Genomic DNA, 26,584 nt, shown 5'->3' on the forward strand with positions numbered 1-26,584 from the left:
CCAGTGGAACGATTAATATGATTGTAAGAGGGACTATAAGCCGTATGAGTCAGAGAGGAAAGAAGAGAAGCAGAAATGAAGAGGGAAACAATGCATAAGTGATGCATATAGTCGAACATTCCTCAATGACCATCTCTTTCTCCCTAAAGGACGCGTAGGGAGTGCATATGCCTCATGACGATACCTTAGTCATCAAAGCCGCCATCCATAACTTATGGATTCAAAAAGTGCTGGTAGACGAAGACAACAAAGTGAACCTACTGCCCCACTGGGTCTTCCAGCAGATGAAGATACCTGAGGAGTAGCTGGTTAGGGATCAAGCTCTGATCAAGGGGATAGGGGGAACTCCAGTAACAGTGGAAGGAAAAGTAAAGGTAGCCTTCACCCTAAGGGAGCAGCCCTTATCACAGACTCACTATGTGGTGTTTTTGGTGGTGAAGCTGCCCCTGAGCTACAATGCCATCTTGAGAAGACTGATTCTTTATGACTTTAAAGCAGTGACTAGCATTCAGCATCTAACCATGAAATTTTCAACAGAGGCAGTGGTAGGTATAGTCCGGGGAAGACAGGAGGAGCCAAAAGCTGTATATCTAGCCATAGTAAAGGAACAATGCGCCCAACAGAAAGAAATAAACCCGAAGTTATGGAGGTCTAAGATGAAAAGAAAGAAGTCAGGACTGAACCTGTTAATCAAACATAATTTAGGCATATTTTTTCTACTATTATTAGTACTAAATTAAATATTTTATAGCTAATTTTATGATTTTTATCATATTTTACATAAAAGTATAAAAAAAGAAGATTTGATGAAAAATAGCCTAAAAGCATGGAAACTGACTTGACTGGACAATGTGGGCAAACCATCCAATGTACTTCACAAATTGGCTAGAGGATTGAACAGAAACCCGGAATTGCTCAGACTTGCATAAACAGTTCTCAAACAGTGATTTGCCCAAAATGATTTGCCTAAATAAACTGGGCAAATCGACAGTATGCACAAAATCAATGGCAGGTGGAAAAAAAATTCAGATTTAAAAATTTAGAGACCTAGTCATCACATTAAAAACGCCAGAATCTCCTCAAACATGCAACACAAATGTAACGACCCGAAATCGGACCACTACCGGCGCTAGGATCCAGATCGACTTAAGGTCGCCGAGACCCGTAGCAAGCCTAACATACATCATGACATACCTGATAAATCCCATACATGATCATACATTTAAATAAAACTTTAAACTTTTTCATTCACCAAGCTTGACCTGAGCATACAGCATAACCATAACATAAACCCCACACAAGAGCCCTCATCAAATGCTCAAGTGGGACATCATATCATACATCAAGCTTAGTCTAATATTTCTTAACATTAAAACATTTTATAACGATCATGTACAAAAGGGGATTAACATAATATTAGGGCCAAGCACAATACTAAACCTCATAACATTTTTACACAATACTTTACATTACATTATCTTTCATGTCCACAACTAACTATTACAAACATGACACCTTTATTCTTGCTGACTTCCTGGTCTATCCCGAACCTGCAAACCTGGGGGTTAAGGGAAAGAGGTGAGCTACTAGAGCCCAGTGAGCAAAATAGTAAAACAATATATTAAAATTCATGCTTTCATGAAATACATCACATCACAAACAAATCACATCAATGATGGATTTGTCACCAATAGCCCTCTACACATTCCAATGGTGTCAGGCGGTGTAGAATGGGCCTCACTGGTCTTTCTCTTACATCGTGCCAGGGGCGTAGAATGGGCCTCACTGGACTTCCGTACCGTATCATCGTCATCATATCATATTGAGGACTAGTGGGTCAACCAACATCCATCCACATCAACATCATAGTATGCAATGCAACATATTCGTGAATTCTAATACAAACAACCTAGTATATATCATGGCATTTGTGATGCATGAACATGCTTAAAATTTATTTGCTTTGAAACATAAGGATCCATTCTACTCACCTTGGGCTGACTCTGAACAGACTCTGAAGCAGCTACCTCACTGCTGGGGTTCTCGGTTCCTCAGGTCCGAACCTACATAGGTGGACTCAAATGAGGGACCAAACATATACTAACATGACTCTAAACATCCCTCCAAAAACCCCCTAAAACACCACAAAACATTCATAGAAAGCATGCAAAGGAAGGCTGAATATGGCACTTTTGGCGGCAGGTTCGGCGGCCGAAAGTCCCTCCAGAGCCGAAACTCAGTCACCTTTGGCGGCAGGTTCGGCGGCTGAAAGTCCCCTCCAGAGCCGAAATTCCAAACTTTCGGGGGCAGGGTTCGGCAGCCAAAACTGCCTCCTCAAGCAGGTTCGGCGGCCGAACATGGTTTCGGCTGCCGAACCTGAGTTCTTCCAAAATGGCAGAACTCAGGCTTCTCTCCCACATTCAGCCAACCAAACCAACTCATGCAAAAACACATCCTCAAACATTTAGGGGCTTAGAACTAACCTATACCCCAAAAACATCTTATTTAACAAACAATAAACATACATTTCATCATTAACTCACATAAACCCTAACATTTTACAACTAACATAATCATGCATCAAAACTCTCTAAAACCCCTCAAAACTTACATAAAACATAAAAGAAGGGTAGGATCTCCACTTACCTCTTGAAAAATGAGAGGAGAGGCGATCCAAACTCGGAGATGGTAGAAATCGAGCTCCGGGATCTCCAAGCTTCAAAACTTCGATTTTTGCTTAAAAATCTTCAAAACCAAGCTAAAACTTGTTAAAACTTGAAGGATTTGAGGAGGAAACACAAGATCGACAAAAGGGGTGGCAGAGACTCACCTTGCCCGAAAATAGAGAGAGAAAACTCGCCCATTTTCGGATAGGGGGCCTTTTATAGGCGGCTGGCCAGACTACCTTCGGAAGCCAAAAGTGCCTCCGCAACTCCACCATGTTCGGCGGCCGAACCTGGGTTTCTCCTCCAAACCATTTTCTTTCAAAACTCAATTTCTTTCTTACTTAAAACCTTAAAACACATGAAAACACTTTAGAAAAACATATTTTACCCTTCTAGAGGTTTCCGACATCCAAGATTCCACCGAAAAAAGGAATTTCGATGCCGGAGTCTAACCGGGTATTACAACAAAAGCTTTCTTAAATCAATGAATTCTATTTATGAAGAAACACATTTATGGAAGGAATCCAAAATAAAATCAAAGAATGATTTCCATTCCAAAAAGGATTGCTGCTAGGTTTTAATGCCTATTTATACACAACATTGAGGACAGCCGAGGGGGAGAATCTAGACAGCACTGAATCAGCCTTTTCATCTCTTTTTCTTTTTTGTAAGCCATGAGTGGCTAAAAACTCCATATCTAGTTGAGGTTTGGGAGAAATTTTAGTTTCTATATGAATTGGAAGATCTAAATTCAATTGTTCATCTTTTATTCTTCAATATTTATTCAAATTCTATTCTTTATCTTATTATTGCTTTGTCATCGGATCAATAGGGCCCGTTATTATTGATTTCAAAGTAGTATATTATTAGTTTGGATACTTAAAGTCTATAATCGCTTAGGTTGTTCAAACACGAGTAACAATTAGTATAACAACTAAAAATTGCATAATATAACTCAAACTCACCACGCGGCTGGTCAGTTAGAATTGGGTCACTCTAATACTTAAGGCAATTGATAAATTAAAATTTCAAATACATTCTTTAGACGATTTGTTGGCTAGAAATTAATTAGCGAATGTTTCCTAATTAATTTAAAACCTAATGAGAGATTGGTTATGTGGAACATCTTTCTTAACTATAACTGATTTATTGAAGTTCATAAATGTAATACCCGGCTAGACTCTGGTATCGGAATTCCTACCGTCCGGTGGAATCTCGGATGTCGGAAGCCTCTAGTAGGGTAGAAACATGTTTTCATAAAAATGTTTTAAAGCATTTCATGGTTTTAAGTATGAAAATTTAATGAGTTTTTGCATGAAAAGTCTTTGGAGGAAAACCCAGGTTCGGCCGCCGAAAGTCAAGTTCGGCCGCCGAACATGCATGCATTTTGGAGGCACGTTAGGCCCCCGAAAGCATGAGTGAGGGAAGTCCAGGTTCGGCCGCCGAAAGTCAAGTTCGGCCGCCGAACATGACATGCATGCGGAGGCACTTTCGGCCCCCGAACGTGGCCTGGCCAGCCACCTATAAAAGGGTCCCTTAGGTCCGAACGGGCGAGCTTTTCTCCCCCGTTGGCGGCCAAGGTGAGTCTCCGCCACCCCTCCCTCGATCTTGAGTGTTTTCCTTAGATCTTCCATGATTTTCACGGGTTTTAACTTCTGTTTTGAAGATTTGTGAGTAAAGAGTAAGTTTTGGGTACTTGGAGGTTCAAAGAGCTCAATCTCTCCATCTCCAAGCTAGGATCGCCTTTCCTCTCGTTTCTTCAAGAGGTAAGCTCGGATCCACCCTTGTTATGTGTTTTAAACAAGCTTTTAAGTTGTTTTATGGGTAAAGATGCATGTTTAGGCTTTAAGTTGAGTTTATGGGTTTGATGTATGTTCTTGAGCAATGTGGCTTGCTTGTGTGTTGTAGTTGGGGTTTAAGTTAGTTTGAGGCCCCTAGGAGCTTGTATGCTTGTGTATGAGTGTTGTAGAAGAGTTTTATGCATGATTAGGAAGTTTGGGAAACTTGGAGGCAAGAGGAGCCAAGTTTCTGCCCTTGGCAGAAACCAGGTTCGGCAGCCGAAGGGAGTTTCGGCCGCCGAACATGGCTTGGGAGGCAGCTTTAGGCTGCCGAAGCTTGCCCCCGAAAGTTGGAGTTTCGGCTCTGTCCGAGACTTTCGGCCGCCGAAGGTGCCGCCGAACATGCATGAGTTTCGTCTCTGTCTGGGAGTTTCGGCCGCCGAAGGTGCCGCCGAACCTGCCTGACTTTCGGCTCTGGAGGGACTTCCGGCCGCCGAAGGTGCCGCCGAAAGTGCCCTGTCCAGCCTTTTCTTGCATGTTTTCTAGGGGTGTTTTGAGGTGTTTTTAGGAGGTTTTTGGGGGTATGTTTAGAGTCTTGTTTATGTTTGTTTGGTACCTCATCTAAGTCCACCTGTGTAGGTTCGGACCCGAGGAACCGAGACCCCCGGCAGTGAGATAGCTGCCTTTGAGTTGTTAAAGCTTCAGTCGTCAGGTGAGTGGAACAACCCCTTAAGTTTTAAAGTAAAGTAAAGTAAATAAATAAATGAATGAATCATAAAGCATTACCCATGCATCACTAATGCCATGCAATATTCCAGGATGTTTGCATTAGAATTCACGAATATACTGCATTGCATAAATTGATGTTGATGTGGATGGTTGATTGGATGATCCATAGTCCTCGATATGTTATGATGAGATATGGCATGTTATGTATGAAAGTCCAGGTTGTACCCATTCTACGTCCCTGGCACAAAGAAAGAGAAAGACCGGTTGACCCATTCTACGTCCCGGCATATTGGAATGTTATGTTATGATGTGATATGTAAGAGAAAGACCGGTTGACCCATTCTACGTCCCGGCACCTTGGAAAGGAAGAGGACTAATGGTGACAATACCATCCTTGATGTGATTAACTGTGATGTGTTGCATTTCATGAAAGCATGAATAAGAAAAAAAGAAAAAGTTAAATAATATGATGAAATAATAATAATAATAATAATAATAATAATAAAATGAATAATAAATAATGTATAATAATAAACATAAAAAAGGAGAAATTAAATCACAGATTTATACTTTCTACTCATTGGGCTTTATAGCTCACCCCCTCTCCCCTAACTCCAGTCTTGCAGGTGCAGAGTAGATAGAGAAGTCAGCAGAGTAAGAGAAGTTTTTGTAATAGCTTAGCTGTGGACATGGTTTGTTTGTAATGTAAAGTATGATATGTAATGTAATGAAAGTTTAATAGAGTGCTTGACTAGAGTCTGTTGTATTCCCTGTACACATGGTCTTGTATGAGATATAATATTTTTATGATGCCTATGTAACCCAAGCCTATGTTATGTTGTGTTACCCCATTGGAGTATTTGATGAGGACTCCAATGAGAGGTTTATGTTATGTGTGTGCATGCACAGGATAGGCTTGGTAAAGAAATGTATGAATGAAAGAAAGTTTCAATTTTTATGTATGTTGTTGACCATGTATGGGATTAAACAGGTTCACAGGATGTATGTTTGGCTTGCTACGGGTTCTGGCGGCCTTAAGCCGACCTGAATCCTAGCGCCGGTGGCGGTCCGGTTTCCGGGTCGTTACAATAAAGGTATTTTTGTATCGATGATCAATTATCAAACTAAAATGGATCCCACACTTCAACTAGAGCCTGTTCTCATTTATTTGTTCTTCTTCTAATTATCGCTTTCTTACATTACTTTAATCTTTATTTTAGTTCATTATCAAAACCCCCCGTATTTTATTTCCATTGCTTATTTGCCAAAGTCATTGATTGGAAAGTCATAGTGTCAATTCCCTATGGATTCGATCCTATTATCACCATACGCAATTTATATTTGTCAATATTTAATAGGTTATTTTTTATGATTTCGACACCCATCACCTGTAGAAAAATTGGAGACCTTTCCATTATCCAGAGAAGAAAACGACAAGGTCTTTAGCATCAATTCAAACCTAGAAAAGGGTCAAAAGGAAGCTGCAGTGGCTTTAATCAAGGGCATGCCTTATGCTTTGCCTGAAAACTCTCGGATATGTGAGGGATTGATATTGAGGTAATGGCCCATAGGCTGAACATCCTCCTCAAGGCCAAGCTAGTGAAGCAGAAGAAGAGGGTTTTTGGGACAGAGAAATAATAGGCCGTGAGAGAAGAAGTATAAAAATTAGAGGAGGCCAGGTTTATTAAGGAAGTAATGTATCCACAGTGGCTAGCTACTCCTGTGTTATGGGAAATATAAAATATGTATAGACTTCATTGATTTAAACCAAACTTATCCAAAAGATTGTTATCCCCTTCTAGATATTAATAAAATAGTCGACTTTACGGTCGATTTTGACTACTTATCATATTTAGATGCTATGTCAGAAGGCAAAAAGTTTAGCCAACTGAAGGCTCCTAAGCAACAGAAGGCTCCAAAGCAACAGAAGGCAAAAAACACTAAGGCATTCGATAAACAAAGAGTAAAATATAATAAGTTAGATGCTTTATAAGTAAAATAAGCGAACGAGTAACTAGCCCAACACAGCTCACGGGCAACATACATGAAAACAGTCTAAGTATGAGAATACAAGTAAAATTTAATAAACAAGAAAAATAAAAGCAAACAGATGGAAAATAACAAACAAATTCAAAATTTTTATTAACCATTGGAATGGGTTATAGAGGTAGCAGGGGAAGGGGGAGCAAAACTGACTAAGTCATTTACAAGATTATAATCGACAGTATTCCCCCCTACAGTCCATAAGGCAAAGGAGGAGCGTTCTTATGCAAAGAATTGTCATCCTTTCCGTAGTAGACCTGCTCACCATCAGAGTCCACTTTAGGAGCTCACAGGTCAGCTAACGGAGTGAAGGGGGCATTCCTAGTTGCTTTAATGCCCTGGTTGAACCCTGAAGCGAATATGCGGAAGGCCTCTTTGTATACTCTTTTTTTAAACTCCACTGAGGCCTTATACTCTTCCAATCGCGCTTCACAGGCCTACTAGAATTTTTTCTTCAACTTTGCAGAATCCTTGAACTCTTGCAAATGCTCCTCACAGGCTTGTTGGACCCTATCCTCTGCTGCCCGGGCATCTCTCAACAATGAAGTACACCTCTCCTCCAGGGCAGAGACCTATTGGAGGAGTTGTTGCTGCTAAAGGATGCTAAAGGCAGGACTCCTCCACCGCTGAAGCCTTTCAGATCCTTGATGTATTTATTGAGCTGCTACCGGAGGATAGCAGCACGAGCTAAAGCCCCGTCGCGCTGGGTCCTAGCCTCGTCACGTTGACGGTAGGACTCCTCCAAACTAGACAGTTGTGCTAAAGTCTCATCTTGCTGAGACTTTATTACAGAAGCCCGTTGGGAAACCTTGGTAACTTCTTCCTCTATCTCTCCCAGCCGCTTGGTGAGGTCCTCGATTTAACCTTGGAATTTGATGATGTGCCCGCAGGCCTCACCAGTGGCAACTATGCTTTCATCTCGATGCTCCTCAATGATACACTGCTCCACCGAGCTTTAGAATGATTGATTTCGGGCATCAATTTCCATGAACACCCCAAAAACCTGCCAGAAAGAAAGCAAAAATAGGGTTACGACAACTAAGAGATAAAAAATACCCTTAAGAGAGCAGATAACTTATCATGAAGAACATCTCCTTCAAACTATCCCTGAGGTCCGCTAAGGAGTGTGAGCTGAAGACCGCCTGTTGCTTGGTGGAGTAGGTGAGATGGTTGATAAGGGCCAGGAAGCGAGGATCAGAAGCATCTATAACCCCTCCAAACATCCAAGCGCACAACATATTGGCTGAAGAGGTTGACATGGACTCAGCAGCCACCTCAGTGGCATTTAACAACTAATTGTCTAGGGTAGATGATAGGTGCTAAACCGCTTTCTTTCCCTTATCAATTGAAGGGGAAGGGGCTGTTCTTGCAAGCTTTGAGGTATAGGCACATTTAGCAGCCCTGCTCTCGGTCACAGGTTCTAAAGTTCGGGCCCGCTTGGCAATCCCGCCTCCAATCACAACAGCCCCCACGGCCTAGATAGGTGGGACATCTAGAGGCGTAGTCGTGGTGCCCTCCTCTAAGCTGCTCTCAGCCGAATCACTAAGCGCGATGGGCTCCTTAGGAGTCTCCTTGGGAGCAGAGGAGTCTTGGCAGAAGCTGACGCTTTAGAAGGGACTGAATTTCTCGAGGCAGCAGAGCGAGAGCCCCCTACCGTGGGCACCAAAGCCAGTGAAGGCGTAGGGCCAGGGCTAGTGCGACGAGTTGCAATTGTAGGGTCTGCAGCCTGGAAGACCTCCTAAGTTACATCAACAACAGTCCTGTTGGCCTTAAAGGCAGCCAGAGTCGCCTTCTTGCTCTCTCGAGACAAGGTGAAATTTTTGGAAAGCTTAATAGTATCCATGGATATGGCACAAGCCAAAAAGAAAGTATCAATTCAGTTAGAACCCAAAACAACAAGAGGAAAATATAACAAGAAGGAAAACCAGAAAAGAGTACTAGCTTCCCAGCAGTCTTAAAGGTTGGATATAAACAAACACTTCTCGACGTCATACTTCTTCTTTACAGAGGTTAGTCAAAGAAAGCAAACCTGGTCTACCAAAGTTAACTTAGGAAAGTCATTGTAGTCCTGAAAGACCTCCACCCAGGAGAGGTCGACATCCTAATTGATCCTTGAGTCTCATTCAGCTCGACAATAATGAAAGCCTCAACCTAACCTTTTAATGAGTCTTTATATCTAGTGAATATGGACAACCCTGTCCGAGGACCAAAGTAGTAGAACTCATGAATGGATCTGACAAGATGGAAGAAGGTACAGAACAACTAGATAAAAGGGGTAAAACCCCAACACAAGCAAACAAACTGAAAGCAACACATGAACAAGATGGAATTGGGAGATAACATTCGAGAAGTCACCCTAAAATGACAGAATACCTCAATGAAGAAAGGGGTAAAAGGGAAGGTTAGCCTGAAATCGCACTATTTGACAAAAAAGACTAGGTTGCGCCCTTGCTGGGTGTCTATTAGACCCGCCGGAGGAGCTTTAATCCTATAGATGGTGGTGTCATTATAATCGCCTGAAAAAGTAATTAGAAAGAGAGAAAGGTGTGATAAAAGATACCATACCCACAACATCAAAAATTCTAGCGGAAGTTATGAGAAGAGTAGGATGTACCTCGGATTAGAAAGGCAGGAATTAAGAGAATAGAGAGGGCAAGATAGCAGAAGCAGCACAAGAGGCAGAATAACAAGTGAAATCAAAAGTGTAAGTTTGAAATGGGCAAAAGCGAGTAGGAGATGTTTTGACAAGAGTACTCCTAGACCCGCACAATAATAATTAGAGTTTCGGGATTTACCCTATCATTAATCATGGAATAATTAATGAGCGGGTAAAGGGGCACTTGATGGCTACCGAGCCTTGAATACTCAGGTTATGGGCGAACCCGTGTTGAAAATGTCAGGTCTTAACTCTATCAAGACCCAATACATAGATATGCTCCACAACACAAAACCCATGACTCACTTGGACAGATCGGACAGGGCTTGTGTCCACGTGTGGGAGGTGTAACCTAATTGACTTGATGGATCTGCGGAATAACAAACCCTAGAACATTCGGGATCGTGTCCATATGGTGCCGGATGAAATTAAATGGCCATTTGATGATGAAAAAGAATGCAGTACGTCCGTTTATACGGCCTAGCGTGACAATGACAAGAGATACAGGCGCAGGACGACTGTTATACGTCACTAAAGAACAAAAGAGAAAAAGAATAAAAGAAGTTGGGAAGAGACAAGCCAAACTAAATTTACTAAAATATATTTTGAACCTTCTCGTACTGTATCTCATAACATTAAAAATTAATAACTAAAATTAATTTTATATTGAATTGAAATTAATAAAAAAATTTTAGTCAAATTTATTTTAACTTTGCTTTATTTGAAAATATTTAAAAATTTAAATAATTAGATGAAATTAAAATCATAATATAACTAAAAAGCGAAATTGAAATTAATCAAAATAATTTAATTAATTGAATTATTTAAATTGAAATTCGCTATCTCAATCCATACCAAATTCCAGCAGTCTATGCATATTGCTTTAATGAAAATAGCAGCTTTAAAATGGAACTAAAGCTGCACATTAATTCTGCCCATTTTTTGATATATTTTTTTTGTTATAGTTTTCAAGATAAATTATAAAAACAATTTATTGCTGGTAATAAAAATAAGGTGATTTAAAACAAGATGGTGAATAAAGAAAGAAAAAAGCTTCACGAATTAGAAAAAACAAAGTTTTCTTATTAAAAGAATATTTTTATAGTATCCACTGCTACGTGCTTTGCAAGGCATGCGGAAATTGGTGGCGACCACTTAGAGAATCTGTGTGGTCACTACTCGTAGGGGCAACTGGACCTTGTGAATATTGACGGGCTCCTAGTCGCTACTTTGAGCAGCAACTGAATACTTGCGACCCCCAAATGAGAAATAAGTTTTTTCCACCCCATATCCACAAGTTTCTTTCTTTCTTTCTTTTTTTTAAATTGCATTTTATTGGAATAAAAAACACTTTCACTTCCTGCATGGAAATTGTTTTTCGTAAGGAATATCACACACATATAGCGATATTATAATTGGCTCTCAAATTTTTACATAATTAAAATAATAAAATGGTCTAAATTATATATTTTCAACAATTAATAACCATTGTCATAATTAATTATAATAAAAAATTAATTTAATACTTAAAGGACATCTTCTCCACCTTATATAAGAATATATTAACTTTAATAACTATTATATTAACTAAATATTTATATCAACATTTTTCGTGAGAGTCACCTCCTAGTTTGATGTGTAATGTTCCATATAAGCGAAATATGATAATTTTGAATCGTATATAATAGTTAACACAAAACTACTAAATAACTTTGGTTAACAATTTTGGATCAAGTAGAAAGTGAGTTCAAAAATTATTTGGGTCAGTTTAAATCGGGCTATTTCAATTGGTATCAGAGTTGTCCTGGATCAGACAAATTATCCAAGTCCAGTGGACTACCCGTGTGAGACGAGGTGTAACTGCCCGAGATACTAGCGAATCACAATACATAAGAGTCTGATTCTGGTTTAGCAATTATATACATTCAGTTGCGATGAGGATATCGCAAATTTAGTGGAGGAGAGTCTAAAAGTCACCTGCTAGCTTGATCTTCAACGTTCCACATCGATAAAATATGAAAATTCCGAATTTGTATATAATAGTTAACACAAAGCTGCGAAATACGGCAATTTCGAATTATATATAATAATTGATATAAAATTATTAAATAATTTGAATTAACCATTTTAAACCGAGTAGAAAATGAATTCAAAAATTATTTGAATCAGTTTGGATCGGGCTGTTTTATTTGTAATACAATACTATCTCTATATTAATAGAATATATATTAATAAAAATAGATTAATTAAAAAATATATAATAATGTAATAAACTATACTAACAAAAAATTACAATTGTAATAAGGAATTATAAAATTTACAATTTTATGATTAGTAATATTCATAATTAATAATAATTATAATAACAAAATATTACAATAATAAATAATTATATACAAAATAATTAATCCAATTAAAAAAATATGTAATGTAAATATTTAATATAATTATTATTAATTATTATATGAGTTTAAACTTTTCCATAACCTTAGCCTTCCCTATACGCTATCATTCACACATTATTTTGAAAATATAAAGTAGTAAAAAAAAGAACAGCAAGTTTATTGAGTGTGATCAAATGGTTGATGGTGTGCAAATCCGAGACAAATACAATTCAAGAAGAGCTCGTTCTCTGGGCTGTGAAGTGGGAATAGAGCTGTTACCTGTCAACATATTTTCACATAAAATATTGATTAAATGCATATTCTTTGATTTTACAAGGGATGAGAATTATGCAAATGCACGGATGCCTACATTGTAATAATTTTATTTTAATAATTTGAAATAATCTCATGCACATGCATGATATTCACAATCATATACAGTTGAGTCTTCATATTATAAAGAAGGCCCTCATTTTCAATGAGAAAATAAGAATTAATTATTTCATGTGCTTCTAAAGTATATATATAATGCAATTTTTAAAAGTTAAACATCACTGGCTCTGAATTTAAGATGTTGAATAAGTATTTAAATATTAATTATATAATTAATAAAAATATTTCAATTCTTTGCTGCTAGCTGATAAAAAAATTTCCATTCTTTATTTGAATTTTTACATTGTCTGCATGTACTTAATAAATTCTAGTGTCATGTATAGGTGAAAGTATTTAATGTGCTTCCCTCATCTTTAACAACTTTGATTCTAACATTTATGCATTTACATGGGAGAGAGCTATCCACCCTAAATTATAAGATCTTTCACATTTTTACACATATACAGAATTTCTTATAGCATTTTACTTATAAAACACATGGGGAGCCTGGTAAAATCCTCCTATCTTGGTGAAGATATTAGATATATTATTTTATGTTATCACAAATCCACTTTATAATGAGAAATTATTCACTACTTTTAAAATATAATATTTTTATAATTTTTTTTTTCTAACAAAATGAATCAACCAAAAGTAAAAGTTATTTGGCTGTGTAAAATTGAACAAGATGATAGATATGTGTATTTAACTGTATAACATTACCTGTAGGGTAAAATTCAGCCCAAGGAGACAAGTTGACATCAATAACTTGTCCAAACTCAGGACCTTGTACAGTATTGTCTTCCTCCAAACCACTTCTTGGGCTTATGTGATCATCAAGATTTATGTTTTGTCCATGAAGAAGAGTTGCAGGTGATGGTAAGAAAACATCAGCTGGGTGCTGCACCTGGTTTCTGGAAATTGCAGGGAGGAGAATATTTGTAAATGGGTATCATGAAACATAAAGGTTTTTTGCACCCAAACGCTGTAATACATTAAAGAATATGCATTACCTTAAGGGAAGAAGGCCATTAGAGTCCAAAAAATTCAAGATCTGAACTTGTGGCTCTCTTTGACGAAACCAATCCAAGACATTGTTTGGACTTTCTTCTGCAATAAAATCATTTACAAATGCAGACTTTGGGGGAAGCTGCTGCACCTGATTACAATGGCAAACAAATTTCTCGAAAAAATTATTTTGCATGTGATTACTGCCTAAAAGAACATGTTAATCTCTCTTCATATCTTTTAGCCCTTTTGTCGAGCATCATCAGATCCATATGGGTAGATGAATATAAGGACTTATACATAACATACCTGTGAAACTGGCGGCGCACCTGAAGAATTGTACTCTTCTTCCAAAACTCGCTGTTCCATGATCATGAATTTAGCAGTTCTGAGTTAACAAGGTTTACATAGCTCTACTAGTTGATCGGTAGATGTTAATTACCTTGCGCATCTGCACGCGTTTCAATGCCTCTTCAAGGATCTGTTCTTGGTACTCAGCTTCAGATAATGTTGTGGTATGGGAAAGATTGCCCTCCAATATCCTGAAAGAAATTGGAACTTTGCTGGTTCACAGTCGAAATGATTCTCACTTTCTTCAAAGAATTTGCGGACAACAGGGCGGTTTTTGTATTTTAGATGCAAACAAAAGGGTACCTTATTTGTTTCTCCATATCCTCCACTTGGGATTTGAATCTAAAAATTTCTTGTTGAAACTCCTGAAAATTAAGTATTATGATCATTCCTGTGAGTGAGAAAATGTGAATTCTCGATGCAAATTAAGCTAGAATGCTTGTAGTTATTGTGCAATATAATACCTCCAGTTGAGAATCAGTGACGGCTGGGGTGCTTCACATATAGCAGCAACAAAAAGATCAAAGAAGTTTAAAAAGGAGAAGATATCATCTAAATCTCTTCAAAATTATTAGAACAACGAGTAAGACGAAACCCATATGATTTTCTGAAGGGGAGGAGTAATTCCAAACCTGGTTGCTTGATGATTTCGATCGTCTTCTGCTTTTAACTTACCAAGAGCCTTTTCTAGGAACTGCAATCAAAGTCATAAATTTGAAGTAATTTCTTTCGTAAGTTTTGAAAATTCAATGAATGATTAGAGAGTGCTTAATCAATTACCTCTTGCTTATGTAGCCTTTATGATATCCAGAAAATAAAGACATAACCGCATCAAAGAAGGAAACAAACCCATTAAAATATATAAAAGAAAAGCTCAAAATTATGCTCATGGCTTGAAATCCAAGAATTCAAGATCTGCTAACCTGCCTCTTTCATGCTCAGGTAAAGTCACATATCGCGTTAGAATTTCCTCAATACTTCACGAGGCAAAAAAAAAAAAAAAAAACAAACTGAAGTTAATTATTTTTCTTAATCGTCACAAGTTTTTCAGGGTTTTGAGCTTACCTTTTTTTTCCAGAAAAGAAACTGAGTCTCCCAGATGGAGAGAACATGATGAGAGCTACATCAACGTCGCAGAGAACAGAAAGTTCGTAAGCTTTTTTGATAAGCCCATTTCTTCTTTTGGAGAAAGTAACCTGCCTGTTCGTTGTATTCTCAATTCTCTTGATTTGAAGCTTCACTCTTCCCATGTTTACCCAATTTGCTTCCTTTATTTTTTTTTTTCTGGTTTTCTGAGAAAGGTTTAGTAAAAGGCAAAGAAGTCACGTATTAAGGGGAGAACTAACCTGTGGCTCTTGTATATTTATATATAAATATATGCGATAGCAGTTGGAAGCTAATGGAAGAAAATAAATTTTTATATGTGATTATGCGGGGAGAGGAAAGGAAAATCTGAAAATACAAACGATCGAGTTTGTCACTGTTAGGCCATTCTCAGAGATGACGATCGACAGAAATTAAGATGGCGGTATTCTTTTTATTTATTTATTTACTTATTAATTTTTTTTATTAGTCTGGTTTCTGGATTATAAAATGTTCGCATATTTTACTTTTTATTTTAAAGAGCAATACTAATCATAATAAACTACATTTTATAAATATTTTTTATTTTACGAAAAAAAATTTACAATAAATTTCACTTTCTTTTTTTTTTCTTTACCAAGTATATATAAAAAAAAAGTATAGGATATCTCATGGAAATCAGCTTAATTTTCTTTTTCTAAAGAATTTTTTATTTTGAAGTTATTATTATTATTTTTTAGTTTGAAATGTGGATTCGAACCGAATAGCAGCACAAATTCAGAATGCACAATCGGTTTGCAAAATCAAAAGCCAAAAAAAATCAGCCAAATTTGAACATAACAAGTCTATAGCCCAATCAAAAAACCAAATTTACATGTCTCCCTCAACATGTCGGCGATGAAACATCCCACTATCTGCATGTTTAAGCAAATTGTCAAATGATGTCTAAAATGCGAAATATTTAACCATGTTATGATAAAAACATTGCAGATGCAATTATGCAAGATTAAATTATATTTTGGTCTAATAGAAAAAAGTAAGAATTTATATAACTACAACCTTAATTATTAAAATAATTTAGTTTTATGGACATAAATAATAATGTTTAAATTTACAAAATAGTATAATCTAAGAGATGATAATAAGAGTGGAAAGAGTAGTAGTAATTAAAAGGAAAAAAATGATAAAAATGAAGAGCGAGAAAGAGAAAGGGATGTGTTCGAGGCTAGAAAGGGGTCCCATGTAGCACTTGCACATGCTCTTAAACTTTCAGTTGTAATTGAGGAGTACGATACATTGCCCTGCCACCGAAGGTTGCCCTTTGCTACGTGTCCTTCTTTTCCTGTTTAATGTTTTTATTTTTTTTTATTCTTCAATTATTTATTTGTGATTCGGATGTTTTCTTTTTTCCCACCCGCACGTGTGGCCCACCCTCGTCTTTTACTCTCCACCCCACCTGCTTAAATTGTGGGCTACGCTTACCCTGGGCGCGCGGCCCATTGATTTGTTGTCCCTTTTACTCTCTTTATCTATCAGATAAATAAATCAGTTATTTTTCATTAATAACTATTAATTATAATAAATATTTTTTTAAATGGGAATCGAAAATCAAAATAGTAAAAATCTAAAAATTTTTAAATTTATTTAGATGTATTTCTCAGTAAATTAATTCATTTATCAGAAATTAAATTTATGAATGTAAATAATTTACTCTTTAAATATTAATATTTTAATTAAATAAAAAATACTAAATACCAAACATAATCTAAATATAAAATGGGGTTGAAGTATAAATAAAACCACATATTTTAACTTTTTAATTACAAAGAATCTAATGTATGATTGCAAATACACAAGCAAACATTTCAAACTTGTAATTTTATTTATTTATTTATTTATAATAAATAGATTAATGTTTTTTTGGTTAAAATTTTATTGGAGATTTAAAATATTCTCAAATTTAAGTCTTTTTATTTAAATATTATGAGATTTGTTGTTAAAGAAAATATTAAATTACTTCTGGTCTATATATAAATCACAAAAATTAAATTAGAAACTTCAATGTAATACTAATTTAATCAATCATATATAAGCTCAGTGAACCTTCTGGTTTGAACAGGAAGCTGGATCAAACTCTTCTTGGCTTTGCGTTTGTGTTAAAAATGGGCAAGTTCTAGGAGCATACTGGCCTAACCTAAAATTTCAGCAGCGTTTTGTCATTCAGAGTCACAAATCTACAGTTGAAAAATGATTTTTTTAAAAAAATAAATAAATAATAAAATTGAAAAGGAACAAAAATATTGAAAAACAATTCCATCTTTTTTTGAAAGGTTTGTTTTTTTTTGGTGATAATCGAGGTCAGATTCATAGTTGAACAAAATAAATAAAAGATACCTAACATTCAAAAATCAAAAGAACTTGCCATTTAATTACCCGCCCAATGCAGTATGGCTGTTGGTTAGAGCCATTCTTCTGACCCAGAATCTTCAACCTACTAGTCCTGCACCAAACAAACCCCTCTACTTGCCTTCTCTATCTACCTCTCTGTTCCTTCTGCTCGGAGCAGCAATGTTCAGACCGGTGTTGCCGCTAGCTCCCGTCCGTCCTTCGCGATGGAAAGAATCCTGGGGGCGCTTACTTGGCCCCTTGACCCTCTGGATATGTGGCATGTAACTCTTACCTTCTTCTTTTGCAAATTCTGTTTTCTTGATTCTTCAATCTGAAGTGAGCATTTCCACTTCTTGGTCTGATTTTGCAGTTTCAGTGACTTTGAGATATGGGTATTATGCTGATCGACAAATGTTGCTTGGACCTAGCTCGTCACGGTTGATGAAGGCAAGTTCTGTGTTTGTCGAGCAGGTTGAAGTGAGAGACGATGATAAGAAAGGGGTTATTCTATACGGATTCTATGAGAAGCCAGAGCTGATTGTCGAAACCAATTGGAGCCTATCTGATTATATGATTGTTGCACCTTACAGTCGAAAGGTGAAATAAAAAACATCGAATTTCAGTTTTTTAATTTTGTTTGTATGATACGTGTTTCTTTGAAATAATGGAGTGTTCTTTCTTGAAATTTGTTGGTTCCCTTCAGGGGTTTTCTGTGTGGTTGAACAAGGGTTCAAGGATCCGTATGAGATGGGAAACTCAAACTACTATTTTAAATCAACTTCAAGTGGTTTTGATTAAAGGTAAATTAGTGTTGTTGCCATTAGTCTATTTGAATTTGAATTTGAATTTTCACTTCGAATAACAAATAGCTATACATTTGTTTCTGCAGGAGAGCGCAAGTATGAAACTCTGCTACCTACATTGACGACTTCCCCTGACGCCCTTAACCTCAGTAAACCCTTAAATGGTAGCTTTTTCTCCCACCTTTTCGTCGTCTTCAACCTGTTTGATTTTTTCCCCAAACAAGACAGACAGAAAGAAAAGGAAAAGATCCTTAGCAATCTCCTACTTGAAAGTAATTACTTAAAATAATATACTGTAACTGGAGGTAATGCTTAGCTTCTGTGAAGAACAGAGATGTCTCCATGTCACAGTCCTTAATGTAATTTTCAAATTGGCGACAGTAGTCTGCATATGCAGTCACTTAGTCCATTGATTTGCTAACAGTTTGTCAATTACTCAGATATTTTATCAGAAAGACTTGCATAACTTTTCAGGGAAAGATGCCGAGTACACGATCCAGGAGGATGACAAGTACTATCTTGGTCTGGTAAACACAAACCCCAAAAGCATTATAATGAATATAGCTGTAAATGTTACAGCAAAACTTTATGATGTATCCAAAGCGAGGAACATGTGTTCGACAATAAAGGGCTCATGCCGGCTTATGCTTCCATTTCCAAAGGCTCAGTATGTTGTAGTAACCACACCTGATAATGTAAGGCCTTATCCCTTTTCACACGTGTCAATCTCCCCCAGAACAGAACATTGATCAACTAAATTGACTGCAGGGGGATCTAGGTGGATGGTACATTGAGCTGTCTTTTGTGGCTCGTGTAATAACTTACATTGCGATTTTAGGTACAGAATTATGCAGATTTTATGCTTTTAAGTAATCCTGGAAACTGCCCGTAATCATTCCCTTATATTTTTTTTTTTTCTGGCCTTCAGGATTCATAATTTTTATTATTCTCCTGGTTTTGAAATATCTTGGAACCTGTGATTCTGAGGGTAATATGGCAGATACAGAAGCAAGGCAAGTTTCTGAGACAGAGCCTATACTGCCAGAAAAACCAGTTCCTTTCACATACGGAACCAATGAAAAAGATGAAGATGATGGATCATCTAGTACTTCTTCAGAGGATTTGTACGACGCTAAACTGTGTGTCATCTGTTATGATGAACAAAGAAACTGCTTTTTTGTTCCTTGTGGCCATTGTGCAACGTGCTATGAATGTGCTCAAAGGTAAACATGTGTAAGACTTGTATTGTATATATTCAGCAATATCTTACTTGGAAGGTTCAAAAGATTCTGATGAAGGATGTGTTCCACAGGATTATAGAGGGAGAAGGTAAAATATGTCCAATATGTCGGAGGCTGATTTACAAAGTAAGGAGACTGTTCACCTCGTAAGAGAACAATTTCATTTCTTCGACTTGAATATGTATGACAACGTTTGAGGAAGAGAGTTTACGTTAGTGGAGACTATAAGTGCCAATTTACTTTCTGTTCAAAGTCCAGTACTGGTTGCTTTATGTGTCACATGAAATTCTTTTTTCAATCTATGTGTTGGACAGCCAGTGTTGACTTATACAAATTGTGCTCGGTTTGATTGAGAATTTATGAATAGGAGACTGTTTTTGCTGTATAATTCGTTAAGTATTCTGATTTTCTGAAACACTTTCATAACTAGATTCCAGTTCCACACAGCTGCACCTCTATATTATTTTGTACAGACTTCTGATTTTTTGGCAATGTATAAAAGAAAAATAATTACGCTTTTCATAATTTATTTATTAAAGAATGTTGAGTTAAGAAGGTAAAGAAAAATGTGAAAGCTTACTATTTAAATTATGACAGAACATATCTTAAGATTCGATGAAAAGTTACAATCTTTTTTTTTTAAATTAAAAATTAAATTAAAAATTAGATTATTTTTTAATAGAATGTGATTTTAAATTAATCAAACCAATAAATTATTATTTATAAAAAAAATTGTGACAGGCTACTAAAACAAATAAGCTAGTCGTCTTTCGAGAACGATAAAGACTGCCGCTTTAAGCAGCGGCCTATATACAACTTTTAATAAAAGCAATCAAGTTTGATGAAAATCATCAAACATAAAAACTTTGATATCAAAACATTGAGAATATTATGAAACATTCAAAATTAATTTTCATAATTTTCTAAGTCAGAAAGTATTATAGTAATTTTTTTCATCAAACATAAAATTTTATTATAGAAAAATCAAGAACATGGTATAAAGTCCCATAAATTTTTTATATATAATTTTATAATCAAAGTAATTATTTAACATTGATTTTTCCATGAAATAGTTAAAAGAAAAAAAATTCATGGAACATATATATAATGCAAAAAAATAATTTGTTTTGTTCAGAATTTTAAAAGCCTTTCAACAATTTTGCATATTTCATTAATTTTTTTTATTTTTAAATTCTTTTATATATATATTTTTAATTTATACAAAATTTAATTTTAAATATTGGTTTTATTAAAAAATCATGAAAAAAGTATTTTTATAAAACTTATAATGCATCGCTACAATTAATAAATGTGATAAAATTATTGTATACAAAATAATTGCAGTGTAACTCAACATTCTTCTGTGAATAAAATTTATGTCAAATCATATGGTAATTAATATTTTAAACGACATCGAAAATCAAAATCCCATCTTGTCCTACATGTTCCAAATTGATTTAAAAAGATTCCCGACGTATGCAATCTCTACCACTCATTGATATTGGTAAATAAATTGAAAATTATTTTTCCACAAGCAAGCAACAAGGTTAAATTACTATGAAAGTTACATCGATTAGAATATTGCTTTGGGCAAATTCCGAAGACGTTTTCTTTTTGTCGGAAAAATTCTAAGGATATTGAAAAAACCAAATGCAACCTAACAAACACGAGAGAAATATTTTATTTAAATTCAAAAAATTTAATTGAGTTGAATTAATTTAAAATTTTAATTTAATTTTTTATTTATTTTAATTTAATTTGATTTTTAATTTTAAAATTTTTAATTATTTTATTTCAATTCAATTTTAATAAAAAAAAATTAAATTAAATCGAATTAAATCACATTAAAATTAAATATTTTAATTAAATTTTAAAATATTAAAAATAAAATATAAAAAATAAAAAATTTATTAAAAATTTAAACCAATTAAATCAAATTAAATCAAATCCAATCAAATCAATTTAATTCGATTTTTAATCAAAATAAATTTAATTTTATTTTATAAATACTAAAATTTTAATTTTTAATTTATTTAATTTAATTTACGTTTTGAATCCAACGGATTCATATAACAAATGCAACCTTACAAATTAAGCAAAGTCCATATGACTCATGCAACATCTGTATGGGCAGTTTATATGTGTTCGGCTATCTATCTTCTCTCCCCAGCCTCTAACCCCAGTCCTTGTTCATTGACTGCACAGCTATAAACTTGGAAGATCCTGAGCTCGTCTGTCTTCATCGATCTTCTCCATGGAAATTTCATTCTACTACTGCTTCTTGCTCTTCTTGATTCTCCGTTTCTTCTCTAAACATCTTCTCCACATCAACAAGAACCTCCCACCAAGTCCTGGTCCCTCCCTGCCCATCATCGGTCATCTCCACCTCTTCAAGAAACCCCTCCACCGAACTTTTGCGGACCTTTCCGACAAATATGGTCCAGTTCTATATCTCAAGTTTGGGTCTCGTCCTGTCATCCTCGTGTCATCCCCTGATGCTGCAGAGGAATGCTTCACTAAGAACGACATAATTTTTGCAAACCGTCCTCGACTTCTTGCCGGAAAACACCTTGGTTATGGTTACACCACCCTTGTCTGGGCCTCCTACGGCGATCACTGGCGCAACTTAAGGCGAATAGCTTCTCTTGAACTCTTATCATCTAATCGCCTGCAGATGTTCTATAATATTCGTCTTGAAGAGGTCAGATCATTGGTTCGCTGGCTTTTTAGGCAATCAAAAGATGGTGAATTCGTGACTGTGGACATGAAATCAATGTTCTTTAAGCTTACACTCAATGTTATGATGAGGATGATCGCCGGAAAGCGCTATTATGGAGAAAGCTTGACAGAGTTGGATGAAGAAAGGAGGTTTAAAGAAATAGTGACAGAGACTTTTGAATTGAGTGGAGCTACGAATATTGGAGATTTCTTGCCTGTTATGAAGTGGATTGGATTAAATAAGATGGGGAAGAGGCTAGAAGATTTGCAAAGAAAGAGGGATGGATTGATGCAGGAGCTGATTGAAGAGCACAGAAGATCAAAGGGCAATTCTGCTTCTGCGAAGAAGGATAAGACCATGATTGATGTGTTGCTGGGGCTTCAAGAAAATGAACCTCAATACTATACAGATGATATAATCAGAGGCATGATGCAAGTAAGCTCTATGCACTGTCCAATAAGATAATGATTAAATTTGAAACTTATCAAAATCAGGTTAAGTAAATTATCTCTTTATATGAAAAATATCTTATTAATAATTAATAATATAAAAATATTTTTTATTATATATTAAATACACATTTATATATATATATTTTTTTAAATATAAATCTTTAGGTGTGAAAATGAAAACATTTCCATTTTTTTTTTTTTTTGGACAAGGCATTTTATTCAATTAGTTTATCCTAATATTGGACTTTTTGAACATAGTTGAATAATTCAACGTGTTATTTGTATTAAATATTGAGGTTTTCAACTTTACTGACTTATGACTTTACAAGTGAATGGTGTTAATTATTTTATTAATTGAATTACTTATATAATTACGTTATAAAATTTTAGTCTATTGAATTTTAAATTTTGATAATATAAACTTAATTATTATAATGAAATTTATTTGAATATTAACTTTATTATAGAATATTATTATTTAAAATAAAAATTTCAATTTATTTATTCTAAAATAATTTATACATTGAAATTTACTAAATTTAATTTTAAGCAACTCAAGGCAGGTCTTTGTCTTTAGTTACCTATGAAACTTTTTGTTGATGTCCTACGATTTCATAAGTTTTTAATCATCTAGTTGCATTCGAACAGCCTTAGAATCTTAATGATTTTTTAGTTTATTGGTCTTAACAATCACATTGAACTAAGTGTGAGCATTTTCTCTCGGTTGTATCAGTTGGGTACCCGCAAAAATGCAGAGTTTTAATTTTTAGCCGCCATAAATGCTAGACGATATTCGATCGTATACCTTTCTCATTAAAGACAATGAAAAAATAAATTTTTTATTTTTCATCACCGAAAATCTGTGGGTTTTGGGTGCTTCCAAATGAGCTGGAATCTATGGGTAGAACTGACAAAAGATGAAGCCCAACCAAGGAGGGAGGATGATGAGACTTTAGCCTCCCTCTTGATGATGGCTAAGTCACTCAAGAAAATGGCTAAGTAATTTAATGAAATATAATTCTTATACTTACTTTGGTCTCGTTCGGGAGATGGGATAACTTCAGCGATCTCCTTTATGTCATCACCTCTCCGACTTTTAACTTTGCTTTTAGTTCGCCGTCTTGTTCTTTTTTAGTGTTTGGATTTTGTCATCCAGCCTAATATAATTCTGAGTTTTATCTATCAATCGTTAATACAATGTGGCTAAGTTTTTTATTAAGGAATTTATGAATTTAACGTTGTGCATTTCTTTTTTCAATACTTCACACGCTATCTCATGATTTAACTACTCCACCTGTATTGCTGCATTAAATCATGAGATAAAACTCCTCAAAAATTCGCCTCTCCTTGGCAAATCTTATGCAAGTTAGAGAAAGGTTTTTTTGGAGATATGCAAGTAATAAATCTGGATTTAAATAATATAGCAAACTACGTAAAATTTTAAATTAAACCTGATCTCAGATGTTGAGATTATTTCTAATCCAAATATGTGAGTGTTGATGGAAACACTCGGCATAACACAAAGTAGTTGACATCCTGAAACTGCATACTCATCCTAAAGATCAGCATGTGGCTTATAGGATCTACTATTCCATCATACTTGTCCAAACTAGACAGTTTGAACTTGGTTGGAAGTGTTTCCGCTAAGATTTCTTTCGAAAGAGGCAAGGCACCATCTAGGCCGAAATTCTCCTCTTATTCCTTTAAATACCTTTGCATGGCCCGTACCAGCTTCCAATTTATGTCTTTCAAAGTTTCGTCTGATTCATCTTCAGACTCGACCTTTCCTTTAGGTCACATTTTGACCGCTTCTGTCCGAGCCCTTTGGGTGTCTATAAAGGCTTCCTCCCTTCTCCTAAGAGGCATTTTTGACTCCTTCCCTCGAGCCTTGTACTCTTTGAAAGGGTAGCCTGCAATCTTTGGATGTATTGGAGTATCTGCTTATTATTTAGATTATTGAGATCTACTTCATTGACCATTGGAAGTGTGTTTTGTCCATTGTCAGGGGTAGAAGAAACAATGACACCCTCATTGATAGCAATATTTGTAGTAGCTTGTGAATTATCAGCCATTTTGAGAGAGAAAAGCGAGAGATTTCTTTCTACAAGAAAAAAAGGAGGGACCAGTCATAATCCAAATGAATAAAGAGGATTCAATGGACTTCTCGGCAACGAAACCAAATAATGCAGTCGAAAAATAGAGCTGTGTTGTGACCTGCAAGAAAGAGAACACAAAGTGGTGGGTGCTCACAGCAGCCATTTCGACACTCAAGTCAGTATATTAGAGAATAAAACGAATTTAATGAATTGTTTAGAGTTTGAGTAGTGTAAGAATAGCGTACATTTATCTCTGTGATCTTTCTCATTTTATACTGTAAGAAAATATAGATAAATATAGTATTTCCTAATAATCCAACAATGATGTGGTTAGCTACTTAATAAGAAATATCGCTAACTAATAGGTCGGTGATCCTGCTATTACAGTCGTAATGGAGATATTCTAAATTGCGCCTGATAATAGTAATTTTATATCGAGACTAGACCTATTTAAGGGAGAGCGAATCTTGATAATGAACTGAGTGTTAAGATATTTGAGTCTTTTTTTTCTCGGCTGGGGCTCGCGTTACTCATTTATGAGATTTTTGTCACATTTTTATCACGTGACACTATCCTTATAATGATAGCTCATGGTTTAATTTAAACGTCTCTTATATAATATCACTAGTATCAAATATAATTATAATTTAACCAATTGAATACAAATTATTTAGACAGATTAATAACAATAATGAGACGCATAAAGTTTAAATAAATTAAGTATAAATTAATTATATAAAGATGAAGAGTTGTATGTTTAGCTATATATAAATATATACAACTAATAATTGTTTAAAATTACACACCCCTGTCTAATCAACATTGAAATATATATATAATTATTGTAATATTTATGCGGATTATTCATGGGTTTAATTTTTCATAAATGGACATAATTGGATAGGTTCTGTTATCAGCTGGGAGTGACACTTCTGCTGGAACAATGGAGTGGGCACTGTCACTTCTGCTAAATAATCCAGAGGCCCTGGTGAAAGCCAGGGCCGAAATTGTCAAAAACACAGGGGAAACTAAGTTCATCGAAGAGTCGGACCTCTCCGAGCTCCTCTATCTCCAAGGCATCATTAATGAGACCCTCCGAATGCGCCCAGCTGCTCCACTGCTAGTACCTCACGAGTCATCAGAGGAGTGCACCGTAGGAGGTTTCCATGTCCCACAAGGCACAATGTTATTGGTAAACATGTTTGCTATACAAAATGATGCCAAATTCTGGGAAGAGCCCACAAAGTTTAAGCCAGAGAGGTTCCAAGCTTTAGAGGCAAAAAAGGAGAAGGGATACATTTTATTGCCATTCGGAGCTGGGAGGAGGGGATGCCCTGGAGAGGGCCTAGCCATGAGGATGGTTGGATTGGCATTGGGAACTCTACTGCAATGCTTTGAGTGGGAAAGGGTAGGTGAGGAGATGGTGGATATGAAGGAAGGCAGTGGGCTCACTTTGCCTAAGGCTCAGCCCTTGCTTGCTAAATGTAGACCATGTCCGACGATGGTCAACCTCCTTTCTCAGTCTTAGGTTGTGGAAAATTTTATATTTCAACAGCTGCTCATATTTGTCATTTATAATTGTATTTGATCTCTTCTTTCCATCAGAATTATCGAAACCTGATGAGACATTGTTATTTACTTCACAAGGAACTGATTGTTTCTGCCATTTCTTTGTGAGATGTTATTCATCGAGCTGTAAGACCTTTCTTCTGTACGTAACTTGAAGCCAACTCTGAGAATTGGCCCTGGAATTAGATGTTAATGAAGTTTCACATTTTTGTTAAGAATAAAAATTCGCATGCTTAAGATGGATCT

At 35.7% G+C, this 26,584-nt stretch overlaps 3 protein-coding genes across 4 annotated transcripts; 2 read left to right on the forward strand and 1 right to left on the reverse strand.

Moving 5' to 3' along the window:
- Window positions 1-12,287: 12,287 nt before the first annotated feature.
- Window positions 12,288-15,513, reverse strand: LOC110607026 (agamous-like MADS-box protein AGL66). Its single transcript, XM_021746068.2, has 11 exons — window positions 15,053-15,513; window positions 14,911-14,964; window positions 14,768-14,783; window positions 14,620-14,681; window positions 14,452-14,482; window positions 14,291-14,352; window positions 14,079-14,178; window positions 13,946-13,996; window positions 13,642-13,787; window positions 13,352-13,542; window positions 12,288-12,535 (listed from the first exon to the last, which is right to left on the reverse strand). The coding sequence occupies exons 1-11, from the start codon at window positions 15,235-15,237 to the stop codon at window positions 12,447-12,449; spliced, it is 987 nt and encodes a 328-aa protein (XP_021601760.1). The 5' UTR covers window positions 15,238-15,513; the 3' UTR covers window positions 12,288-12,446.
- Window positions 15,514-17,496: 1,983 nt separating this feature from the next.
- On the forward strand, window positions 17,497-19,890 carry LOC110606009 (E3 ubiquitin-protein ligase APD2). Of its 2 annotated transcripts, none has more exons than XM_021744717.2 (8): window positions 17,497-17,735; window positions 17,829-18,055; window positions 18,162-18,258; window positions 18,348-18,533; window positions 18,736-18,956; window positions 19,030-19,099; window positions 19,190-19,484; window positions 19,574-19,890. In XM_021744717.2, the coding sequence occupies exons 1-8, from the start codon at window positions 17,639-17,641 to the stop codon at window positions 19,650-19,652; spliced, it is 1,272 nt and encodes a 423-aa protein (XP_021600409.1). In that variant the 5' UTR covers window positions 17,497-17,638; the 3' UTR covers window positions 19,653-19,890. The 2 variants fall into 2 exon arrangements, with proteins under 2 accessions (XP_021600409.1, XP_021600410.1); XM_021744718.2 differs by having other exon boundaries at window positions 17,500-17,735; window positions 18,348-18,425.
- A 1,713-nt stretch (window positions 19,891-21,603) lies between these two features.
- On the forward strand, window positions 21,604-26,584 carry LOC110605866 (cytochrome P450 81Q32). The gene is made up of 2 exons (XM_021744534.2): window positions 21,604-22,656; window positions 25,674-26,584. The coding sequence occupies exons 1-2, from the start codon at window positions 21,757-21,759 to the stop codon at window positions 26,295-26,297; spliced, it is 1,524 nt and encodes a 507-aa protein (XP_021600226.1). The 5' UTR covers window positions 21,604-21,756; the 3' UTR covers window positions 26,298-26,584.

This window comes from Manihot esculenta, chromosome 18, assembly GCF_001659605.2.
Source record: "Manihot esculenta cultivar AM560-2 chromosome 18, M.esculenta_v8, whole genome shotgun sequence".
NCBI classification, from domain to species: domain Eukaryota; kingdom Viridiplantae; phylum Streptophyta; class Magnoliopsida; order Malpighiales; family Euphorbiaceae; genus Manihot; species Manihot esculenta.